This window comes from Castor canadensis, chromosome 9 (assembly GCF_047511655.1).
Source record: "Castor canadensis chromosome 9, mCasCan1.hap1v2, whole genome shotgun sequence".
NCBI classification, from domain to species: Eukaryota; Metazoa; Chordata; class Mammalia; order Rodentia; family Castoridae; genus Castor; species Castor canadensis.
In genome coordinates, this window is record NC_133394.1 from 15,948,334 (window position 1) to 15,973,318 (window position 24,985).

Below are 24,985 nucleotides of genomic sequence, written 5' to 3' on the forward strand. Positions count from 1 at the left end.
TCTGCCATTTCTAAAGTGGAAGTCTCAGTCTTGTCTTTCCCCTCATGCTGCATAGCTCCTCCCTCAGCATCTCGCTGACACCAGCCGTGACATGGCTTCTCTTCCCTTCTTTCTTTACACTGCCTTCTCCTGGGTTTGGAAGAGCAGTGACGGACATCCTGCTCACATCTTAAGCATCTGACCTGGAGCCTGCTGCCTCATGGGCTTCAAACTTTCGTTGAACCGCAGTGTACTGAGTTGTTGTCTCCCTGGTCTTCTCGCCTCATCCCCCTTCTTTTATTTGATTCTGTACAGTGTCTTCAAAGTTATTAGAACTTTAGTTTTGTGTCTTTCCTCTCCTTAAAATTCTTTGAAGACTCCTTGTTATCCTTAGGTGAAAATAGCTTCCTCGCCTTTCCACTGTCCCCGTCACACTGGGTGCCAAAGCATGTCTGGAGTCCTTTGTTATTCTCATGGTTTGATGTACCTGCTACAGAAGTTTCCACTTGGTCACTCTATCTTATCTTTTGTGGTCCAGTACAGCTGCCATCAGTCTGGTAAAACTTCTCTGGAGGAGTGAGTCTGCTCCCTGTGCACTGGGCCCTGTTTTTTGAAGCACGCCTCTTACCTCATCTCATTCCCCTCTGAACGTTATTATTATTACTGTTGTTATTTTTTAAGACAGAGCCTCACTGAGTTACCCAGGCTGGCCTTGAACTATTGACTTCAATCAATTTTCCTGCTTCAGCCTCCTAAGTAGCTGGAACCAACTTCTCTTCCTTGATTGGATGCAAAAAACCCAAAAGGTTTTCCTCTGCATTTCTCTCATCAGAGTGAGGGCCAGGAATTGTGACTCATTCAGTTTTTGTCCCTGGCCAGGTATTCCCTGGTCAGAGAAATAGCTCTTTCCATCTTGCTGCCTTCCCATCTCTTTGGTTTTGCTTGTATGGCCTTTTTGAGTCACACACCCTTTTAGCAGCTCTATTTAAATGTGGTTTGTTATTCAAAAGCTAGTTTAAGTCATGCTCTGCCTTTAAAATTATCTTTGATTATGGCGGTCCAAGATATTGGTACCTATTTGTGAAGCATCTTAGTCCTTGGCTGTGGTACTTACTAGCATTGATTATTTATTTATATTTTTGTTCTGCATGTGTCATCTGTCCTTAGATCATATACTCTGAAGTCAGAGGTCACCTTGCCTTGTGAATAATTTGGAATCTTTGTTAAAAAATAGAATTCTGTAAAAGTATATCTGTTAGGGATGCATTCTTTTAGTTTTCCTTCCTCTGAAAGTGTCTATTTGCCCTTTGTTCCTGAAGGATAATTTTGTTGGGTATGGAATTTGCAGCTTGAAACTTCAGCACTTGAAAAATGTGCTACTTGCTTTCAGATGGGAAACCCTACTGCCACCCGAATTGGTGTTCTGTTGATAATGTGTTATTTTTCTCTGACTGCTTTCAAGACTTTTTTTTTTTGTTTTTAGCTTTTAGCACTTTAGTTATGATGCTATACTTTCTAATCTACCTCAGCTTTGGCAGGAAGTTCTTTGTGTTTTCTGATCGGAAAGTTTGCTTCTTAAATCAATATGTGTCATTCATTAGCTTTCAGAAGTTTTCAGCCATTATTTCTTTGAATATTCTTTTGGTCTGTCTCTTTCTCCTGCCCTGCTGAGATGCCAATGGTACAAATGTGGATCTTCCACAGGTCCCTGTGGCTTGGCTTATTTTCCCTCTGTTGGTTTAGTTTGAGTGAATTCTTGTTATTTCCCCTAGTTCACTAATTCTGTTCTCTGGCATCTTCAGCCTAAAACTCAGAAGTAAGTTTTATTTCTGTCACTGTATTTTCAGTTGTATAATTTCTTCATGCCCTCCCCCCCTTTTTAAACCCTCGGTTTCTTTGCTAAGATTTTCTGCTTTTTCATTTGTTTCAACAGAATTGATAATTGTTGAAGCACTGGTGTGGCAGCAGCTTTAAAGCCTGTTCAGAGAACTTAAACATTTGGTTTAGCTCCGGGTTGGCTTCACTTGACTGATTTTTCTCATTGAGATGGTGGTTTCTGGTTCTTGGTATGACAGGTGATTTTTCAGTTGTATCCTGGAGAGGGTGCTGCTTTTTTTTTTTTTAATAGCATACTCTGGGTCCCATCTAAATCCTTTGTTTAAGCAGGCAGCTACCTAGTTAGTTTTAGGATACAGGTCCTGGCTTACAGTTGTGGGCTGTGGCTGTAATGACAGTTCAGTTCTCAGAGCCACTGAAGTAATATTTTAGTCTGTTCTGGGGCTCCTATTTCACTACTCTCTGCTGGTGCTGGCTATGAGAGTGACAGATTTCCCTAAACTGGGCTAGTGGAGGAAAGCAGTCTCAGGCCCCTGGGACTCTGCAATTCCCTGGTTTTTGTCATGATCCCCGTATCTGGAGATGCACAGGGGCACTAAAAATTGTTCATAAGCCAATAGAGGTTCTTCCCAGTGGCGCCTAATGGCTTCCCTGATATCTCTGGGCAAGGAAAGGGAGCCTCAGGCCTGTGGGAACGAGGACCCTGGTCAGTCCACTTGTGGCTGGACTTTCTTCTGGGGTCTTTGAGCTCCATTCATTGCACATGCCTTTACTCCTGTAGTTGCTCATTGTTTCAGACCCAGCCCTCTTTTGGATGCTGTAGGACTTGCCTGATGTTGAGCGAGGAACTCCCCTTTGATCTAGGGTAGGAATAAGCTGGGTGAAGTTCTGTTGTCTAGGATGGGGGTTGGGAAACGGCAGGACTGGGTGACCTGATTCTGGGGGAAGGGGCTGTAAGATACCCTTTTGCTGAGCTGTCACTACAGTCCTATAATCACAAATCACTTTGCTTTCTTACCACCTTTCTGAATTCTCCTTTTGTTGTCATACGTTACTTCTGGGGTTTATAATGCTTGGTGGGCAGGAGCTGGAAGAAGCAAGTCTGTGCTGTCTTACCCCTAAGTCAGTGGATTTTTAAAAGCAATTTAAAATGTCAGAAAATGTTCACACTTCTACATTCGCCAAATCACATCAACTCAGTATCTTACTTTGTAGGTAAGGAAACTTGAAACAGGTCACGTGATTGGACTGAGTACCATTGCTAGGAAATCACAGAATCCAGGTCAGAGCTGGAATCTAGTACTTACTGGAGCAAAAGAAGAGAACCAGAGCTGTAATGCTTTAACATTAACAGGCTGAAGAATTTATACAAGTGGAAAACCTGTCCAATGAGAAGAGGATCTGGTGTGAAACTGTGTTGTTTGAGATTGAATGGCATGTTGTATATTTATTCCAATTTTATACTAATCCTGTTTGATAAAATCTAAAATGACGTAGTGTCTCAGTGACCTTATAAAATATTTCTTCTTGCAAAAGAAAGTTCTACCACTGCTTATCATCAGGATTCATAGTCTACTTCAAAGAAAGTAAACATTGTAATTAAGTCCAGTGGCCCCACCCAAGCAAATTAATCTTATAATTTGACATTATTTGGGGCTTTAATCAGGTAATCTTTGTGTACTCCTCAGACATCAGCTACTTCAAGTGTTTCCCCACAAAACTCTTTTCTGTGTCACACAGTTGGAGAAATTAAGTAGTTAGTTGTTGGTCATTTTTGTCATTCTTTATTAAATGAGATCGAAAAAAATTATGTTTTTGGCATCATTAGTATTTGAACTCGGGGCCTCATGCATCTCAGGCAAGCAGGGTACTGAGAAGTTTTTGGGGGAGGGAGGTGAAGTTGACTGTCTTTGTAGAATCCAGCATTTTATGGTAGGTATTCAAATTTAATTATATGTATATACTAATGTCATATAAATATTTTTTAAAAAGCAATACATGATTATTGTCTTTTTTTCTAAAGTATTTTCGTTATCTTGGAATATTGTTTTTAATACTTATATTCTATGGCCAGCCCAGTTGTATTCAGTGTTTTTAAGAGTTGAGCCAGAGCTGAAGTAACCCCAAATCTCTTTGGTGATATGAGATGAGAGGCTTCTAACTCTTTCTCTGTGGCCTAGCAAGAAGCAAGCACAGTAAATGTGAGTAAACATGAGGCCTACGTACTGTCTTGGGTGCAGTGGTGAGTGAGAGGGTCTTTTCCTGTTGTTCACTTGTTTCCTTTCTCCCTGTGCCCTACTTACATAGCCTTGCTGAGAAAGAAAACCATATAAAGAAGGAATTAAATGTACTGTTTTTTGTAGAGCTCTCATCACTCAGAGTGAAACCCCAGCATGGGTTGTCCATGTGCTAAAGTCACTTCTTTAGAACTTGGAGCACAGTTTCATAAAGACACCCAATAAAGTATGATGGTAAGTTTGCAAACCTGTCTTCTTTCATCCATGTAGTTGAGTTGTGACGTGAAAAGGAAGACAATAATATTAGTGTTAATAATTCGCCAATGGTTTTATTGGCTTGGAATCAAACAGCATTAGCACTGGACAGGGCTCCTGACTTCCTATGCTCGGCAGGTGTCTCTGCACTACAAACAATGGCATTTGTATGACATAACTGCCTGTTCTGAGGCAGGCCCTGGTATACGCTTGACAAGTCCTACTTTATTCTAAACCAAGTCAGCCTCCCTTTAACTTCTGTGTGTGTGTGTTTGGATGGGTCATTGGGACTATGCGGGATGAATCTAATAATCGTTTTGATTAATGCCCCTGGAATTTCAGAAATGGATGTTACCCCTCTACCTTCCCAGGGTTGCTTCTGAATGGATGGGATGTTTGAGTTCCTTGTATTCCTGACTTCTTTTTTCCTGGACAAGCTGTTTTTCAAAATTGGTCTTCTAAACCAGGCAGAATACCTTAAAGCATTCTTAGTTATGCAGGGACGATTACTTCTTTTAAAAAAAATAAAAGCAGCCAATTGAAAAACATAAAGAAGCAAGCTTATGTTAATAATCAATAATAATTAACATCTGGCAGAGTAGCCCAACTGATAGAGTGCCTGCCTAGCATGCTCAAGCCCTGAGTTCAACCCCCAGACCCACCAAAGGGAAAAACCCCACCATTTTTAATGCTGTGTAACATTAAGATAGGGAGGGGCATTTCTGAACTTGAACCTTTACCTCCTCCTCCTCTAAGTTTGCTCCCTCATGCGACCCAGGAAAGGCTCCTGTTCTGCAGAGCTGTCACCTGCGTTGGAGACCATGCCTGTCAGGGATCTGAATTTGGATGCTTGCAGTGTGGCCTGGAAGGTGAATCAGTGGCTAGCTGGTGTGAGGAGTAGGGATATTATAATTTTTTTCTACCCTAAGTATATTTTCCTCCACAGATTTTAGTGATTTGTACTTACTGAGGTATCAGGCACTGTCTTGTAATTTACTCTTTGTATAGTCCTATGAAATAGTCATTCTTTTTTGATCATCTGGAGCCAATATCTCTTTATATTTTTAAAAATATGCTGGGTACCATTCTATACGTTCTGTGAATATTCACTTAATCCTCATCACAGTGCCTATGAGATCAGTGTTCTAAATATTTGTTCACGTTATAGATGGGAAAGCGAAGGCCTAGAGGAGTGAGGCGACTTACCCAGGACCACACAGGTAGAGCGGGTGAATTGAGATCTTGTTCTGGCTCCTGAGCGGGAGCTTCTGTCACTGTACTGCTAGCATAGCATTTCTACATCTCTCTGAACAGGTCTCCCCTTTTTGTGGCAGGCTGCATGCACCCGTCCTGTATGACTTGGGGCCCTTCCTTTGCAGTATGGAGGCATGGGTGTGATGTGCAAAACTGGGATGTCTGTATATTCTGTTCATTAATTTTATTCACTTAAAGGTTTTGGAGAAGACCAAAACAAAATAATAATGTAAAGGTAAAAATTAATGACCTTTTTTTTTTCTTTTGGATGGTACTGAGTTTTGAACTCAGGCCCTTCCGTTTGCTAGGTAGGCATTTTACCCTTGAGCCACACCCCCAGTGTGAGACAATAAGAAGCCTGGGAAACTTTATGCTGATACAGAGTGCTAACCATTCTAGAGCTATTCAAACCCAGTGTTACCTGTTGTCCAACTTCATACACTTAAAAAGTCCAGAGTTTGTACATTTAATATTTTCTACCCTATGAACTCTTTCTTACAAAGAAATTTATGTTATAAAATTTATGATTCCATCCAGCAGGCCCTTATTTTATGCTTGCTTCCCAAGAACTGCCAAGTACACGTGTCGAGCCAGCTCCCTGGATGGAGCCAAGGCTGAGCGTCTCTGCTTTATCAAGCTTACCTCATTGGTGCCTGGAGCTCAGTTGATAACCCAGGTCACATGAAAGTTAATCCGTGTTTGTTTAAATCAGATCTCCAGACATCATAGTTACAAGGAGTCATTGCACAATTTTCAAAACATGTGCCTCATTCAGACTTTTGTCCAAAAGTGTTTCAGTACTCCATTACAGTGATGTCCCTGCTGTCTGTTTTGACTTATTTTGCCTACTTTCTCTGGCATCTGTTCTATTAAAACTATGTCCCAGCTGGGGGCCAGTGGCTTACGCCTGTAATCCTAGCTACTTAGGAGGCAGAGATCAGGAGGATCTCTGTTCGAAGCCAGCTCTGGGCAAATAGTTTGTGAGACCCTAGCTCAAAAATACCCAGCACAAAAAAGGGCTGGTGGAGTGGCTCAAGGTGTAGGCCATGTAGGCCCTGAGTTCAAACCCCAGTACCACACACACACACACACACACACACACACAAATCCCATGTGTGGATTTTATCACCCATTAGGTCACAAACAGCATTGTCACTGTAGTCAGTGCTGTCCAAAGTGGGTCCACACACCTGCTTATCATGAGATAGTTTGCTTCCTTCAATAAGGGAGAAAATATGAGGGTTCTGAAACACTGTGCTCAGGGGACAGTTAATCTTCATTGTCCAAATTCCTTGTTTCACAGGGTCCAGCGACCCATAGTTCAGGGGTTGGCATTTTGAGTAATGTTGCCTATGGGCACTACAAAACTTCCCTGCCACCCTGTTCTAACCATGGGTTGTGTCTGGGTCCCAAGCCGCTCATAGACTTAAAACCAGGTGAGGGAATGCTCCAGCAATTTGATATGTCATGTGGCACTCAGCCACTAGTGCCATTTAGTCTGGGAGCAAGGTTCTCTGGTACCCAGAGAGGGACTCAGAGAATGAAAGATCACAAGTTGGGAACCAGACCAGGGTTTGATGCTGGTTTTACTGCATGGGACCTATTCTGTTTCTTTTGATGATCCCTCCTCATTTCTGAAATGAAGATACAGGATCTACCTGGTAGCACGATTACAGATTAGGATTCATTTTGATATAAAATATCCAGCATAGCAAGTAGATGCTATTATTAAGAAAAATTCTGAAAGGATGATCAGAGTCATGGAAAAGAAAAATAACAGGTGTGATTGGTTGTATTAGGTAATATAAAGTATGATATGAAATATAGTTCAACCTGTGGCAAGGAAGAGAAACAACTACAGATTCTCGAATTAGGTACTTTTACTAGCTATATTGATTGTACAATGGGATTTCATCGTGGTATATCTGTATGTGCAAAAAATAAACTTTGATCAGACTCACCCTGTTACTCTCATTCCCCTCCCTTAATCGGCTTCATTTCTTCTATTTTTCATACATTTGGATAAAGTACTTTGATCATATCCATCCCTTTCTTTATCTTCTCCTTTAGTTCTCCCCACCCCCTGCTGGTTCCCACTCCCCAACAGTCCCCGTTTTACATTCTTCTTTTTTTGTTTTTGTACTGGGGTTTGAACTCAGGGCCTACACTTTGAGCCACTCCACTAGCCCCTTTTTTTGTGATAGTTTTTTTCTGAGATGGGGTCTCGCAAAGTAACTGCCAGGGCTGGCTTCGAACCATGATCCTTCTGATCTCTGCCTCCTGAGTAGCTAGGATTGCAGCATGAGTCACTGTTGCCTAGAGCATCATTCATTTTTTAAGGTTCAATTCTGCATATGAGAACATGAAATATTTTTCTGTTTTCTCTGGATTATTTCACTTAACCTGATGATTTCCTTCAGGTAACAGAATTTTATTCTTCTTTACAGAAGAATTATGTATGTATATCACATTTTTTAACAGAATTTTTTTTTAAGTCAAAATTTTGGACATTTGGAAAATGAAACCAAATATTTCTAAAATGTAGAATTTATACCAGACTATTTCTCTGGCATAAATCACTACTAATGTGATATCTTTATTTTCTCTATCTTCTCTATTAGGTTTGAAATGTAATAATTTTGTTTTAAATATTTTTTTCTCTTTTGTGGCCTAATTTTTGGATCATGCTTTTGAATTTTTTATATTTTTAGGCAGTCACATTTTTTCTCATTGTTTTGAAGACAACAGTTTCTTCTGTCACTTACAGACTTAAAAAGTACCGTATTACTTCCTCTACCTGTGACCTTTCAGGAGATGATGGTGGACCTGATGGTGTATTAACAGCTGAGATGGAGAGTGAGTGGATCCATGCGACATTTTGGGTGTAGAGTGGATGGTAGGGGATTAAAGTCATACATGATTGCCAGAGAGCTATTTCTTCCCAAATCTGAAAACCTAAAAAAAACAAAAACAACAAAAAACAATCAAACAAAACTTTTTAGCATTATAAGCTTTGTAAGTTGATCTTGGAACTTTTTTTTTGTCCCTTATTTTGGTGACCTTGCTTTGTCTTTTGGTGACCTTTTCTTTGTCTTCTGCCTCCCTTGCTCTCCATTTATGAGTCTCCCTCATAGGCTACTTTATTTTCAGGTCTAGATTTTTCTGTACTTTTTTCCTTCTAAAAACCATTCTTTATTTCATATTAATTTCTCTTCTAGAATAGTTGACAGTTAAACAGTTAAACTCTTTGGTCTTGACCTTTATCTGCAGAATTTTTGCCTGATCTACTTTCTGAAATATCTATATTGCAAGTATTTTTTCCTTACCTTAAATTGCCTTCCTCTCTTGACTTCCCATTTTCTTTTTAAGAGCTCCATCATTCTTTGTCACCCAGACAGGACAAGTTAGTAATCCCTGATTCATTATTTTCCTTCTCTATAAGTTGTTATACAAAATCCAATTTCTTCTTAGGTTTCCAGTGAAGAAGAGGAAGTTTGGAAGAGTTGTCACCTACCCAGAGTCAGATAGCTGGTACTGATGACTCTAGTGTGTGAGCCCAGGTGACCCCAAGAACCTACCTTCTCAGTCACTATACTGGGCTTGAGGCAGGGACCTCTGTGATAAGGCCTTTCCAAAGGATACTCGACCTTACTATGTCTTTAAAATGTCACATTTTCAGAAGTTGGGACTATTATTAACTATTCTATGAGCTATCATGAATAGATAATTCTTTCTTTCTTCTTATGATGTAAGAGAAACCTGTCAATTTACTGTGTCGGGTTATTTGCACACTTTCTTTGGAAAAGGGGGAGAAGAGGGATGACAGTGAGTGGGGATATATCTTCATTCTCTTTCCCCTACCAGTGTATGAAAGAGCTCATTTATTCACAGTCTTGAAAATCCCAAGTTTCATTATTTAAAACATTGTTGGCCACCTGCTGAGAACTGTTAAATTTTTATTTCTGTCATTGCTAATGAAGTTCAAATTGTTGTTTATTAGTGACTGCTGTTTCTTTAGTGAATTTGCATTGGTCGTGGTCATTATCGTAACTAACCTTTGGGTTAACTTGGTAAAGAATAGACTCAAGGTATAATCAGTCTTCTGACTTCTGCATCAGGAGGTGGGTTGAATCGCCTTACATTTTCATATGTCTTATAACTTTTTAAAGAAATTTTATGTTAATTACATTTTCATATCTGACCTGTACAAATTCAGAGCTCAGTCTTCTGGAGTGTTCCTGAGGCCATCTTGACAGGCTCTATTACTTACTTTATTAACTGAATAAATATTAACTGAGCACATACTTTGTGTTCAGTATTGTTCCAGACCCTATGGATATAGCAAGGAACAAAATTAGTAGAGCAGTTCCTGACCTTGAGGTTTGACACTGGGGCCAGTTGAGTGCCCAGGAGCACTCCGTTCTTTAGGTCTAACCTCCCTTTGCTTCCTGGTTCCCTGTTGCCATCCATTCTTTTCTGTGGTCCTTAGATCAACTCTGGACTCCTTTTCATCCTCAGTGCTCCGCTAAGCTTAACAACTTCAGTATCTTCGTTTATTTTTGGTTTTACCATTTCCTAAATCCTATTCCAAGTCTGGCTGTAAGTTCTGAGCCTAGGCCACCAGTGTCCTCCTGAGGGCTTTCTCTCCTGTATCCTTTCTATTATGTCATGGTAGCTTCCTGCTGGCATCACTGGCCAGTGGATAGCAGGTGTGACCTCACAGTGTGTAAGAGGTCCCTACTCCCTGGAAGTTTGGTCTGCCCGAGGCATAGGCCAGTCCAGTTCCTCATAACACAGTGATGTAAGCACAGGACATCCCTACAGCTCTGCCTATTCTAATGGCTAGGGACTATCCATTCATTGTCACTGTCTCTCTTTCTCTCTTGCTTGGTTTAACTTGATTTTTATTCTCATGATAAAAGCATTGAGGAAAATAAAGGCATATACAAAGAAGATACTAAAAACCTCCCTGTTTTCTGTGCACTTATGAACCTTTGTTATGCTTCCATTGACTTTTCCAAGTGTCTCATCTGGTAAAGCTCCTCCCTCTTTGAACAGAGTTAGCTTTCAGTCATGTGTCAGACTGAAAGACTCTGTAGGTTGTGTTGATCCTGCTGCCTCTGAGCTTGGTATTTTCTGACCTTGCCCTTCAGGAGGGCCTCGGAGACCCCACTGCCCAACCAGCACACTCATTTTTCTGACAGCCACGTTTCCACATTTCCTTTGTTTCCTTCCATCTTCCTGTTGGCTTAGTGTAAGTATCTGTGTCCTCTATTCTTGGAAAATATCCCTTCCCCAGGAGCTGTCCATAAAGTCTTTTTTGTCTTCTACTGCTTAACTTTTTTCTGTATTTCCACATAATCACAATCTGACTATCCATATACATTTTATGAAGACATGGTAATGAAAGGGTCTTGTGGCCAGATGTGGCCTGAGGAGTGCTTGTTCCTATGCTGTGATAGTTTAGTCTGGGGGACGATACCAGTGTTCCTTCCCTTGCCTTCACTGTTGACCATGGTGCCCTGCCTCTGTGCCTGCTTGCGCTCTCTATAAGGTAGTGTGTGAATATGTTTACTTGTTTGGGTGTGGGGAAGATTAAATGAACTGACACACACAAAGTACTTAACTTGGAGCAATGACCTTCCTGTAGAAAGTGCAATATAAGTATGAGATGGACATTGTTTACACGGAAACCATTAAAAGCACTGTCCTTTGGAACAATTTCCTAGTTAATTACAAGTGTTAAAATTTCATGTGAGCACAGTTCCTTATGTAAAAGTGGCCCAGCTCATGGTACTCTCTGCTGAAGTTTTCTAGATGGACTCGTTTCTAATGTTAAGGCCTTTTTTGGTAGAATTTTATGTGTGAATATATTCCGTGTGTAAACATAATAAAGTTTTTTGAACTTCCTGGCTTTGTGCCCAAGTTGGCAAGGGGTACAAGGCGGCATCTGCTCACCACTTCACAGCTCCTGCTGGGAAACTGTGCTGCTCATAGTCCCTGCTCAGGAGGGGGAACTCCAGGTCGCGTGATGGGGTAAGTGGGACACCCTGTAACTCCCCATGCCCAGACCTCCTGTGGGAAAGAAATGAGCCAGGCCAACCTGATTCTCTTGGGAAATTTAATGTGGAAATAAGAACGGAAAGGCAGAAGTAGAAAGAATGCTATAAGCAGTGACAAGGCAGCAGGCTCTGAGTCAGCCGCCTTCTGACAGCAACGGCTCCTATGGAGTAGAAGAAAAGACACAGCAAACTGCACGTGACAGAGACAAAAGTAAACACTCAGAGAATGAGAAGCATGCTGTTGGCTGAGACCCAGGGAGAAGATCCAGGACACTGCTGTACAGCAAGTTCCTTCTCTTTCAGGTCGTTCACTTTTTTACTGGATTCTTTACAATTGCATTCTTTTTTTAAAAATTAAATTAGCATGCATAAATTGTACAAAGGAGTTTCATTGTGATATTTCCATAGATGCACATAACCCACTTTGATCAAGTTCACCTTGTTAGTCTTTGTTATCTCCCTCCCCAGCTTTTTTTTTTTGCCGGTTTTAGTGGGTTTATTTTCATACATCATATTCACTTCCCAGTCCTCATTATCCTTCTTTCCCTCTTTGCCCTCTCCTCCTGGTTCCTCCCAAACAGTCCCTCTTTCATATTCACGGCATATTGTTGTCATCATCATCATCCTCAGGTCTAGTTTCCATATATGAGAGAGAACATGCAATGTTTGTCTTTCTGAACTTGGCTCAACATGATGGTCTCCAGTTCCATCCATTTTCCTACAGCTGACATAGTGCTTCTTTATGGCTGAACACCACGCCATTGTTTATTGTGTATTTGTGCCACATTTTCTGTATCCATTGGCCAGTTGACATGTAGGCCGATTCCATAACTTGGCTATTGTGAGCGGTGCTGCAATAAACATGGGTGTGCCAGTGTCTCTATTGTATGCTGACTTGCGTTCCTTTGGATATATGCCCAGGATATATAGCAGGATCATATGGAAGGTTTATTTTTAATGTTTTGAGGAACCTCCATACTGATTTCCATAGTGGCTATACTAGTTTACATTCCCACAACAGTACACAAGAGTTCCTTCCTGCCCCTCCCCAATCCTTGCCAACATTTGCTGTTTATTTCGTGATGACAGCCATTCTGAGCGAGGTGATTTTGATTGCAGTTGTATTGTGATTAGTTCTATTCCTTGGTTTCAAAAGGTCCTAACTTATATCAGTCATCTGGGATACACAGTTCTCATGTGGTTATATAATACATATAGGCTTCTAATTCCTATCTAAAGGATTCTTACCACTTTGCTCCGAAAGCCTTCAATGTCTTCTCTAGATTTTACAGTGAGAGAATCGTACTAGTTTTTTTTTTTTGGACCCGTGTCAAGCCCTCCATTCTGTTATGTTTTCTGGATAACTTTAATAGTTTTGAGTTTGTCTTCCATCAAACCCCTGTGGAATTTGCAATATAGACCCCCCCCCCAGTTCATATGCAATATGTGAAGGTCAATTCTTTGTGATCAATAGCATGGGTTCCTTAAGAGAGCAGCTTTGTCCTCATAGCATCAGGCTATGCTGATCCAGTGGAAGATACCAGCAAGTCATTGGTTATTTCTTGGGCTTTTGTTGTTCTTGCTGAGAATTTTAGCCCATTATTAGAGTGTTGGGTTTTTTTTTTAATTATTTTAAAGAAAATATTGAAGGGTTTGACAGAAGTGGGGGAGTTGCACAATAGCTATTGGCTTTAGCTGCCAGGCAAGCTTCTTGTCTGTAGCAGAAGGGTGGACAAGCTCACATTCATTAAGCCAGATGAACACCTGACATTGAAATCCCTGCTCATATTTACTATGGGCTCTGAGACTATACTGTGATTAACAAGGTAACTTGTCTTGACATTACTCCTGTGTGTGGGTTTGTTTTTATTTTTGTCTTAGGGCATTTTGGAAACCACTTTGTTTGCTAGGTTGCTATATTCAGTAGCAAAATGTTTGAGTAATACTATGATGTGTTATCGAGCTTAACATCCTTGATCTTTAAAAACAATATTTGCCTAAAGTGTTCTCATGTGTGTATTGCTTTTAACCTGAAGTTGGTAAGGCCCCTGTTAACACTTATTTCTCTACTAACAAAGAATCCTGCTGTGTGAATTTACTAGGGTTGCTGGAACGAAATCCCATAACCTGGGTGTCTTACACAATAGGAATGGTTTGTCTCACAGTTCTGAATTCTAGAAGTACCAGACCATGCCCTCAGCAGGTTGGTTCCTTCTGAGGGCTGTGAGGGAGGACCGTTCCAGGCCTCTCTCCTTGGCTCGGAAGGACTGTCTTCTCCCTGTATCTCTTCACATTGTCTTTCCTCTGTGTGTATCTCTTGTCCAGATTTTCCCTTTTTATAAGGACACCAGTCAGATTAGGGGCCACTCTTATGACCTCACTTTAACTGATGACCTCTGTAAAGGTCATCAATTTAAAGGTCTCCATATAAGGACACATTCTGAGGAACTGGGAGCTAGATTTTAGCATGGGAATTTTGGGAAAACACAACGCAACCCATAGTACAGGAGAACAGATTTACTTTACTAATTACCACTTACAAACCAGACTTTCTTGGCAATGGAGTCAGTGAACTTTAAAGATGATGTTATCCTTGGAGAGGTTTTGCATCTTAAATCATTAGATTTGAGACCTCTTGAGTCTCACCAGTTGTTGGTAGTTTCCAAAAAAGAGTCATCATCATCTCTCATCAGTAGATTCCTGTGATGGACTTTGCTTCTATGGAACAAATCCCTGAGAGAACAACATAAAAGCAGGAAAGTCTTATTTTGGCTCATGATTTCAGAAGTCTCAGTTCATGGTTGGCTGCATCCTTTGTTTCTGGGCCGTGGTGAGGCAGACTATCATGATGCACGGAGGAGCAAATTTGCTCACCTCATGGTAGACAGGAAGAAAGAAATGGAGAGGGCCTGGGACAAGTTATATCTACCAAGGACCTCCTTCTCCAACCAGGCCCTTCCTCTGAAAGTTCCCATCATCTCCCAATAATGCCATCAAATTATGAATCCATCGGTGGATTAACCCATTGATTAGGTCAAAGCCTTCACAATCCAATCACTTCTCAACGATTGGATCTACCAATCCTTGTCTGGTTTGAGCTCTCAACATATGAAACTTTGCACTGGGCACTTCACATTCAAACCATGCCACCTCTTAACTTTCCTTCCTGCTGCTACACTTGTCCACTTTTAGTCTGATCTCAACACACCACCAGACTGCTTCCGCCAAAGGTCAGGTCAGGCCCCTGCTCTGCTCAGAGGACTCCCGAGGTTCCTCCTGGTCTTGCTCACTGTAAAAGCTGTCCTTCCTAGACTGGCCCTTCATTGGCCTGACCCTTTTTGCCCATCCTCACTCAGTCAGCAGCAACCATACTGGCCACCTACTTTCCCTGAGTCAGGCCCACCAATGGCCTTGAAGACTCCCAGTTGCCTACTTGGCTTTCTTCCTCACCTTGCTCTAGCTGTTGCAGTCTTCTCCGTGAGATCTGCTCTGACCTGCCTAGTTTTCTCCCCAAGAGTCCCTTCCCTCCAGCATGGCTTCCTCTTGCATGGCAATTACCTGCTTCCAGCACGCTGTGCCATTTATAAGCTTCACTATCTGTGTTCTCTCAAATCCCCCTTCTCAACCTACCCTCGACTTTCACCACAGTTGTTGTGATTTACTTGCTGCTCTATTCCCTGTACCTTGAACATGGCTGGGTGGATGGTTGGTGCTCAGATATTTGAATGAAGAAACAACACATATGGAATGTGGGTGTACAGAGGAAGGGATGTGGTGCTAGGGGATGATGAAAGGGGAGTACAAGATGTTTCATCAGTTCAAGGGTGTGTGTCATTTTAACACCCCAAATTGTGATTTCTTTCTTTTTTTTGGGGGTGGGGGTAGTGGTACTGGAGTTTGAACTCAGGACCTCACACTTACAAGGAGGGTACTTTACCACTTCAGTCATGCCCCCAAGCCTTTTGTGCTTTAGTTATTTGAATTGGTATGGCCTTTCCTTTAAAGAAATTGTTTCTGAATTAGCATACATTAATAATATGCCTGGTGATAATTCCATGCGTATGTACAGTGTGCCTTGAACAAGTTTTCCTACCCTGTTGTATTTCTACCCCCCTTTCCACACAGTGTTTGATGGGTTTCGTGATGCTGTCTCCTCATGTATATTTGTAGTGTACATGGATCCTCTTCACCCTCAGTATCCTTTCTTTCCTCCTCCCCCTCCCACTCACTCACCCCTCCTCTCCTGCAGTCCCCCATATGCGTTCATGTGGTGTGGACATTCTTATTCATATTTAATCATTTCTCCTGACTCCAGGACACACACATATAGCTGCACACTATGCTCATGCAAGCGTGTGAATGAATGAACTTTGTTACCTTTCTCTGGGGTGAGAGCTCCTTACTAAGAGGAGCTCTTGTCACTGTCATTCTGTGCCTCACCAGATGATAACAAAACCAGGGATGGCTCTGACATACTTTAGAAAAAATAGACCTGGATTCTCTTTAGGGCTCTACTAGAACCAGGTGTGTGGAATTGAGCTGGTCACCCAAGGCTGTGAAGTGACGATGGCAGATACGCCTGTGGTTTTCAGGTTGGGTTCTGCAGTATGTTATCTCACCAGGGACCTCTCTGGGAGGTGGTGACACCTTTGCTTATCTCTCTTTCCTGCTACTCATTGATCGTATGATCTTGGACAAGTTGCTTAACTTCTGTGTCTGTTTCTTCATCTGTTAAGTGTGCTAATAGCCCCTGCCTCATAGAGTTGTGATAGTTAACTGACTCAGTGAAGGTAAAGTGATTAGCAGAGTGCCTGACATTAGCAGAGCACCATTGATAGGTATGGTGGGCAGATAATGGCCCTCCAAGAGATGTCTCATTGTAATCCTTGAAACCCATGAATGTTATTTTATATGGGAAGAAAGGACTTTGCAGGTGTTATTAAATTAAGGACTCTGAGATGGGGGAGATTATCCTGGATTGTCCTCAGGCCAAACAGAATCACAGTGGCCCTTAGAGTCACAGAAGAAGATGTGATTACAGAAGCAGAAGTCAGAGTGATGCGATTAGTGGCTGAGGGCGTGAGCCAAGGAATGTAGGCAGCCTCTAGACCTAGTAATCTTCAGAAGGAATGCAGCCCTGCTGACACCTTGACTTCAGTCCCATGGCCCCCATTGCAGACATTTGAATTCCATGAGCCGTATGATAATAAACTGGTGTTGTTTCAAGCCACTATAATTTTGGTACTCTGTTACAGTAGCAATAGGAAGCTGATATATAAATGTTAGCTGTTGTGTGTGTGTGTGTGTGTGTGTGTGTGTGTGTGTGTTAGATTTTCTGTGTGTGTAATCAGATTTTCTTTGAGCAAGGTATCTGTGACCAGATGGTTGGAAACTGGTGGGCCATGCAGTAGCCAGCATCCTTTTCTCACACAGTGGCCTGTTGTGGCAGATGCATGCTCTCTACTGAGTAACCAGCCCCAGTTGATTCTTGGCCTCTGTGGGATGTCTGCAGTGCTGCTGAACTGTGGAGTGGGTCACAAGAAGGTTGGATGATGATCTCCAGTGTGGCCCCTTCTTCAGGGCGCTTCCTAATTAGTTGGCTATTTTGGTAAACAGCATTAGGTTTTGAGCCCTGCACTCCAGTGGTGCAATATGACACCTGAAGTTATATTAACTACTGTGACCCCCTCCAACCCCCCAACTGAAGTGCCTGTGGGGACACCTGAAGAAATGTGACATGTTCTATAATCCTGGGCTTGAGAAGAAGAACCAAAAATGAATAAATTCACTGAATTTTCTCCCTCACTGAACTTGAAGTTGTTTGGGAGTGTATACACCTTGGTAGGCTCAGCTTGTTTTTATCCCATCAATTTGTCACTTCCTGGCATTCCAGTGACTTTAGGTGTTGTTTATGATTAAGAACTCAATACATAGACACCCTAGATGGGCTGGACTTGCAGAGTGAAAGCCAGAAATGCTTTTATAGTTCAGAGTCTGTGTTGGCCCATGAGCAGCTTCTGGAATAGCCTGTGATTTGGCCTTCAGGCCCAGACTAGCCTGGTAATGCCTTCTGGGCTCATAAGACATTTGTGCCACTTTTTAAAAAAAAAATCATTTTCTTATGTATAGTGCCACTGTTGGTTTTGTAAAACTGGAAAACAAAGGAAAATCTGAAGTCAGCCTGTAGTCCTAGAGGAATTTTGTTTCTCTTCCAAGTTACTTGGATTAGCATCAGCATTATTTCCTTGGCAAGAGTCTGGCATGAAAGATATTAAGTTCTTAGAGTGTGTACCCAGGTCTTCTTTAAATAAAACGTCAACAAATTTTGGTGCAGGTTTTGATGTGCAGCGTGGAAGGCAGTTCCTTGGCATAGTTGATAATCTAGCTACTTGGGTCTCTACATGCAGAGGAATGTGAACTTCTTGGTGTAATTTCTCTAAGAGAGGGCTCTGGAATCCAATATGATTTGTAAAGAATCCTGAACTTCAAGTTCAGTGAGGGAGAAAATTCAGTGAATTTATTCATTGTTGGTTCTTCTTCTCAAGCCCAGGATTATAGAACATGCCACATCTCTCCAGGTGTCTCCACTTCAGTTGTTATTGGTGGGGTGGGTTGTGGAACACAGGAGCTAAAGTAACTTCAAATGTTATACTGCGGCTCCATGATGCACCAGTAAATGAAGATACACCTCCAAATGGAGGCTTTCCATCCATTCCAGCCAGATGCCCACATTTGTCTAGTATTTTATGGCCCCACCTAAAGGCTGTAAATACTTAGACAGCTCTGCTATAAGAAGCCATTTTTTTCTCATTTTGTAATCACCAGGGGCAATTAGTGGCAATTTGGGCCAAGTCTGGAAAGTCTCCAAGGTAGAATTTAAACTGTGGTTCATACAAAGGATCATTAGTGATTATTATGAACACACACACACAGAAGAAATGGACAAATTCTTGGACACATAAACTGTACCAAGATGAAATAATGAAGAAATAGAAAATCTGAACAGAACAAGTAGACAAATTCATGGAGGCATACATTTTACCAAGATTGAATCAAGAAATAGAAAACCTAAATAGACCAATAACAATGTAATAAGACTGAATCAATAATTAGGTATCTTATCAAACTAATACTGAAGAGTAGGCAGCTTCACTGCTGAGTCCTACCAAATATTAAAGAACAAATACCAGTTCTTCTTTAATTATTCAAAAAAAATGGAGAGGAAAGGATTCTAAATACATTTAACAAGACTAGCTTTATACTGATACCCAAACTGGACAACAACAACACTTACAGGCCACTATTCTTGATGTACAAATTTCAACAAAATATTAGGAAAATGAAACCAACAGCACATTAAAAAAGATCATTGAGGGTGGTCAAAGATAGTTCAATATAGGCAAATCGATAAATATGATACCCCTCAACAGCACAAAGAATAAAAACTGATCATCTCATATATGTGCAGAAAAAAGGATTTGATAAAATTCAACATTTCTTCATGATAAAAATGTTAAACATTAGGTATAGAAGGAATGTACTTCAATTTAATAAGGACCATAGATAGTAAGGAAATAGGTATTGAGAAATCCTGAAACGTTCTAAGATTTGGAACAAGACAAGGATGCCCACTTTCACTTTTATTTAGCATAGTGTTAAAAGTCTTAGCCAGAGTAATCAGGCAAGAAAAACAAAAGGAATCCAAATTAGAGAAGAGGAAGTCAAAGTGTCACTGTTTGCACATAACATGATCTTAGATAGAGAAAATCCCAAAGATTCCCTCTAAAAATTTCCTTTTAGAATCAATAAACAAATTCACAATTGCAGGATACAAAATCAAAATAGAAAAGCCAGTAGTGATGATATATGCCAATAGCAACTTATCTGAATTAAAATAAAGAAAGAAATCCCATTTACAGTAACTGCAAAAATATGTCTAGGAATAAATTTCACCAAGGAGGCAAAAGATCTCTACCGTGAAAATTATGAAACATTGATTAAAGAAATTAGAGGGGGCATGAACAAAAAAGTGAAAATCTATCCATGTTCATAGATTAGAAAAATCAGCTTTGCTAAAATGTTCATCTTACCCAAAATAATCTACACATTCAGTGCAATCCCTGTTAAAATACCAATGATATTCTTCACAGAACTATAAAAAATAGTCTTAAAATTCATATGTATATTGTGATACTATTCACAGTATCAAAGAAATGGGAACAACCTAAGTGTCCCTTAAATGATGAATGAATAAAGGAAATGTGGTACACACCTATAGCTGAATACTATTCAATCATAAAGAGTGGCATAGATACACTCCTGACTTTTCCATTGAGCAGAATTCTGCAGTAGAGCCCTTCAGAGGTCATGATGGTTCCATATTGGTTGGGTCCTGGGCAAAGGACTTGGGAATAATGTGAAATATCCTAGGAGTCAGAATGGTGTTGGGAAAGGACATTTGTGGAAGTCTGAGACACCAAGGAGTTGATTCAGCTGTCTAAAGTGGTGGCTAACTTTGATCAAATTGCTAATCTATCTCTAAACCTACTTGCCCATTTCTATGTATATTTTTTAAAAAAGTGACACCAACACCTCTCTTGCAAGTCAGCTGGCATAAGCAGGCTTCAGTAAACGCTAGGTTCCTCCAGTGGCCTCTTTTGCATCCTTTCCCTAGTAGAGGAATGTGGCTGGCTTTTGTATCTATTCAGTTAGCAACTGAATTTCATTCGGTTGAGTTTCATGTGTAATGATATTAGAAAAAGCATTTAATGGAGTTTATGACTCTGTTTGGAAAAGCAAACAATAGCTGTACAAGTATTAACTTCATGGGAGAATATATACAATTAAATTTGTAATTCTTAAAAGGAGTAGAATTTGGTGTGGCCAAATGTTTAAACAGTAAAATTTTGCATAAAGAACTTGGGTAACAAGAGAAGGAGAGAACTGAAAAGGGAGAATGAGCAATGTAAGATGCTGTGTTTTAAAATGGAGACATGTTGTGACTGAAGCATGCTACTTACAGAGAGAAATGCATCAGATTATCTATGCAAATGAACCCCAACTTAATCTACAATTGTAAATAAAATGATTTCAATTAACCACATTAGGAATTCTGGAACGAATGACACTGATACACTTAAAATTTAACCTTCTAGAGAGCATTTTATCCTGGCTAGATGACACAATGTCTATAAAAGACCCGTTAGCCTTTCACTTGGTGAAAGGCAACAAGAAAATGTAATTTATACAGTATGTTTATGGTAATAACATCTACTCATGCATAAATAAACAAATAAATAAAAACATAGACACGTTTACACTTACACAGATGTGACCAGCTTGATATGTGCTGCTTTTGAGATCTAGCAAAGCAAACATTAGCAAAATGGAATAATACATGGTTATTAAAATGAGCTTGCAATTGGTCACTATTCGGAATAGGTGCATAAAATAAATGGGAAATGAAACTCCTTCCACCATCTCTAATTTGCAGCTGTGGCTTCTGTTTCAGGGATGTAGGGAGGGACAAGACTGTCATTCGCTGCTTCAGAGAAATGCTGTTGGAAGAGTAGGAGACAATGGTGAAATACCGATAATCTTAGGTACTAAGTGCTCGGAAGAAAGTGAACTGGGCCTGGTGCAGAGAGGCCTTTAGGGAAGGGGGCTGACCCTGTTGTTGGTGGGGAGGGATGGAAGAGTCTCACTGTGTTGAGTAGCACAGTGAGCACATGAGCTGGGGACAGCAAGTTTCAGGGGTTTGGCCTGTGTGAACTAAGAGCAGACTGGGGTGGTGACATCTTCCAGGCTAACTTGGTACCTGGATCATGGAAGCTGTTCTTTTAGAATGGCCTGAAGAGCTAGGCTTTAGGTTCCGTTTTACAGTTTTTAGAATTTTGTTTTTGGGCTGGCGTTGGAGCTTAGGTTGTGCTTAACGTGTGAGGCCCTGGGTTGATCCTAGCACTCCGTCTCCAAATACCGTGCAGTTCTACGTAACAATTTAATGAAGAAGAGTAAAGCATGTATTCATGGCCTCCATGAAATTATGAAATAAAATAACTTTAATCCCTTTGCGGCTCTGACTCTGTCTCCCCCACCCCCAGCTGAAGTGAACCCTGCATGACTTGGGCGATGATGAGTCACTTGTAATTCTGTGATTTGGGGACTTGTGTGTATAAACTAAATGAGTATTGCAGGACAGCCTGTTTTGCACTTCCATGTGCCTTCATTCATGACTTGCCTTTCTCTCCAAATTGTGAGATTTTTCTGTGCTGCTATGTGAGTTTATAGTTACCTTTTTATATTGTAGTGACTATTTACTATAATTTATTCACTTGTAATGTTGAAAGATATTTTTTCCCCAGTATTTGACTATCATAGTGATTAGCACAGTAATGGATTTTCTACAAGTGCGTGACCGTTATCTTGGAAATTTACCAAAGTTTCTAGGTTGTAAGAGATCCTCAAATTTACTAGGAAATGCCAAACTACTTAACATTAATTAATTATGCTAAGTTTTGCTCTTTCTGGCAGTGTATGGATTTGTTTCTTAACACATGCAGTCACATCAGCCCTTGGAGCTGCCAGAACTATTAAGTTTTACCAGTTGGATGGGTGTGTTGAGGTGTCTTGAGGTTTTAATTTTGATTTTTTGATCACTGATGACCTGAGCACCTTTTCATGTGGTTGCGGGCGATTTGAATTTCCAACACTTCCTTTTGTGAAGTGCCCGTTCAAGTTTTGCCCAAACTGTTTATTGGGGGTTCTGACTTAGGCCATTGCTTTCTGGAAGTTGTGTATACTTTGTGGATGTGTGCTTATCTTTAGTCTTTTTTTTTTTTTCTTTAATTCTAAGCTGGTCAGATTTTATGAGTCTCTCTAGCTTTGTTATCTATCTTTGTAAGTAATGATGCCAAAACCTTGTATATGCTCTCCCACTGAGCTCCTCCCCCAGCGCTGACATATTGTAGAGGTACAGTTTCCCACTAAGAAATTAATCTCCAATGTGAAAAAGATGACTTCCAGAGTTCTCTTGCAAATTTTTTTTTCTACCCCTTAACCTTGGTCTTCGGTTATCTGATGCTATCTCTCTGAGCATTCTTTGGGAAGCTTCTGGGTTTCTCTGACTAGAGTGGTTATTTGGCAGTCAGTTCAGAGCACCTGGCTGGCTGACCCTGACGAACTTTGGAGACCCTGATGTTTGAAGCTGTGGCTGGTAGGCAGATCTCCTGAAGCCCTGAGAGGAGCTGTCAGGTGTGTCAGGTGTCCTAACCATAGTCCAAACTTTTGAATCAGGCAAGTTCTGTCCGAGTGGACAGGGAAAAGGGAAAGTGCTTTAGGGAACGGGGTGAAATAGTTGGACCTGGGGAAGAAGTGGTGGGGGAGGGAATAAACAATTCCTGAGCACCTGTTCTGCCTGTATAGAGGACAGAGGTGACCCAGAGTGTGCCAGGTTGAGGGTGACAGGAGCAGGGTTGTGCCTTCTCACAGTTTGGGCGGAGGGAACTCTCCAGCTCTACCCATCTTAGCAAGAATGAAGTTCTTCCAAGCCTTGACTTAAAAATGACCCAAGTAACCAGTGTCCCTTTTTCCTAGGTCTCTCGGCAGCCCAGCGGAAGTTTGCCCACTCACTTAGAGACTTTAAATTCGAGTTTATTGGTGATGCTGAGACCGACGATGAACGCTGCATAGGTATGTGAGCTGAGGTGCTGGTTTGTGCTCCTCTGCCTCGGCCACCACATACTCATTCCTTTCTCTTTGCAGATGCTTCCTTACGGGAGTTTTCCAATTTTTTGAAGAATCTGGAAGAACAGAGAGAAATTATGGTGAGTGGGGAGTGGTATAAACTGAGTGCCCCCTCAATTTCAAACAGGGGGACTCAGGGATAAGAGGCTGGTTGTGGCCAAAGCGTTGATACATTTCTCTGTAGAGTACTGCATTTAGTGGGAGGAGCTGTGGATGAGGTGTCAGGAGCCCTGATTTCCAGTTCCATGGTGGGTGGACTGTGGTCACTTTCTGGACCAGTTTTAGAAATTTAGATCGAAGTTCTTCATCTTCATCTATAAAGCAGAGAGTTGGGTGCTTTTTTTCTTGGTTGGCAGCAGAGCACACCCTTGGCTTTGAATAGAATTTCATACAGAGCCTCTGCATATCCCAAAGCTAAAAGCAGGAAAGCTTAAATAGAGGCAGAAAGGACAGCAGGATGCATCTGGAGCCTGATTCAGAACTCTGTAGATTTCTAAGCTGTGTGGGGAGGGACAGAACTCATGCCTGGAAATCTGTGAAATTCCTCATTTGTCTTCTTGCATTGCTGGGGATCGAACTCAGGGCCTTTTGCTGAGTGCTCTACCACTGAAGTACATCCCCGGTCCTGTAATTCCACTTTGCATTGAGATTATGACCCCAACACTAATAAGAGTAGTTTCTTCCACATGTTGGTGCTTTGCTGAGTACCTTGAGTAAATGATCTTATTTTGGGGGTATTGAATAATATTTGCATGTCTTTCTCAAAAGCTTGCATTTGCTTTTTGTTTTTGGCAGTCCTGGGGCTTGAACTCAGGGCTCCTTGCTTGCTAGGCAGGCACTCCACCGCTTGAGCCACTGTGCCAGCCCTTCCTTTCTAATTCAACAGATTTATAGTAGAGTTACCACTGGGTTATGACACACCATTCTCACTATTTTTTTTTTTCCAGGCTTTAAATAGATTAAAAGCTAGGGACTGGGAATGTAGCTCAGTGGTAGAGTGTGTATTTAATAGGTGCAAGGCACCAGGTTAAATCTCTAGTACCAAAAAGTAAGATAAAACAGTACTATTTCAGGTTCTTGAGAATAAACACTACCTAGAATTACCTTTAAGTGTATGAGTACATTCAGATGAGGTAGTACTGCCAATATTCACCATGATAGCTAAGACAGCCTTGACTGTGTGCCAGAGCTATTCTTAGCTGTTTACCTAATTTTTAGTCATTTAACGATCACATAACCATATAAGATAGATACTGTTCCTGCACCCTGTTTTACAAGTGAGAAAACCGAGGCACAGCCTTGTCCAAGATCACTTGGTGAAGTAAGAGGTAGAACTGGTGGGTGACAGACACAGGCACTTTGAGCTCCCTCCCTCTGTAGCCAGCTTTATAGATGTTTTAATGTGCCAGGTGGTGGTTGGTGGGGGTAGGTAGACTTGCAATAGGAGCAGAAGTAGAAAGAAGGAATTGATTTTAATTGAAAAAGTAATGGAGCACATGTCTTCTAAAAGTCCTAATATAATTTGCATTGTCCCCTAAGTTCTAAGATAATTTGTACACGTTTTAAATTCCACAAGTACCTTGTAAAGGTACTTTACACTGACACTTTACACTGACAGAT

The 24,985-nt window shown here is 41.1% G+C and overlaps 1 protein-coding gene across 12 annotated transcripts in view; it reads left to right on the forward strand.

The window, feature by feature from the left end:
- Positions 1–24,985, forward strand: part of Arhgap10 (Rho GTPase activating protein 10) — a 285,111-nt gene that overhangs the window by 54,780 nt on the left and 205,346 nt on the right. For all 12 annotated transcript variants that reach the window (XR_012435595.1, XR_012435593.1, XR_012435594.1 and 9 more), the window contains exons 2-3: positions 23,216–23,311; positions 23,384–23,445. Coding sequence is in view for 9 of the 12 variants with exons in the window: in XM_074041257.1 (XP_073897358.1) it covers positions 23,216–23,311; positions 23,384–23,445 (158 nt within the window). In the remaining 3 variants the exon portion in view is untranslated. The remainder of the gene's footprint in view (positions 1–23,215; positions 23,312–23,383; positions 23,446–24,985) is intronic.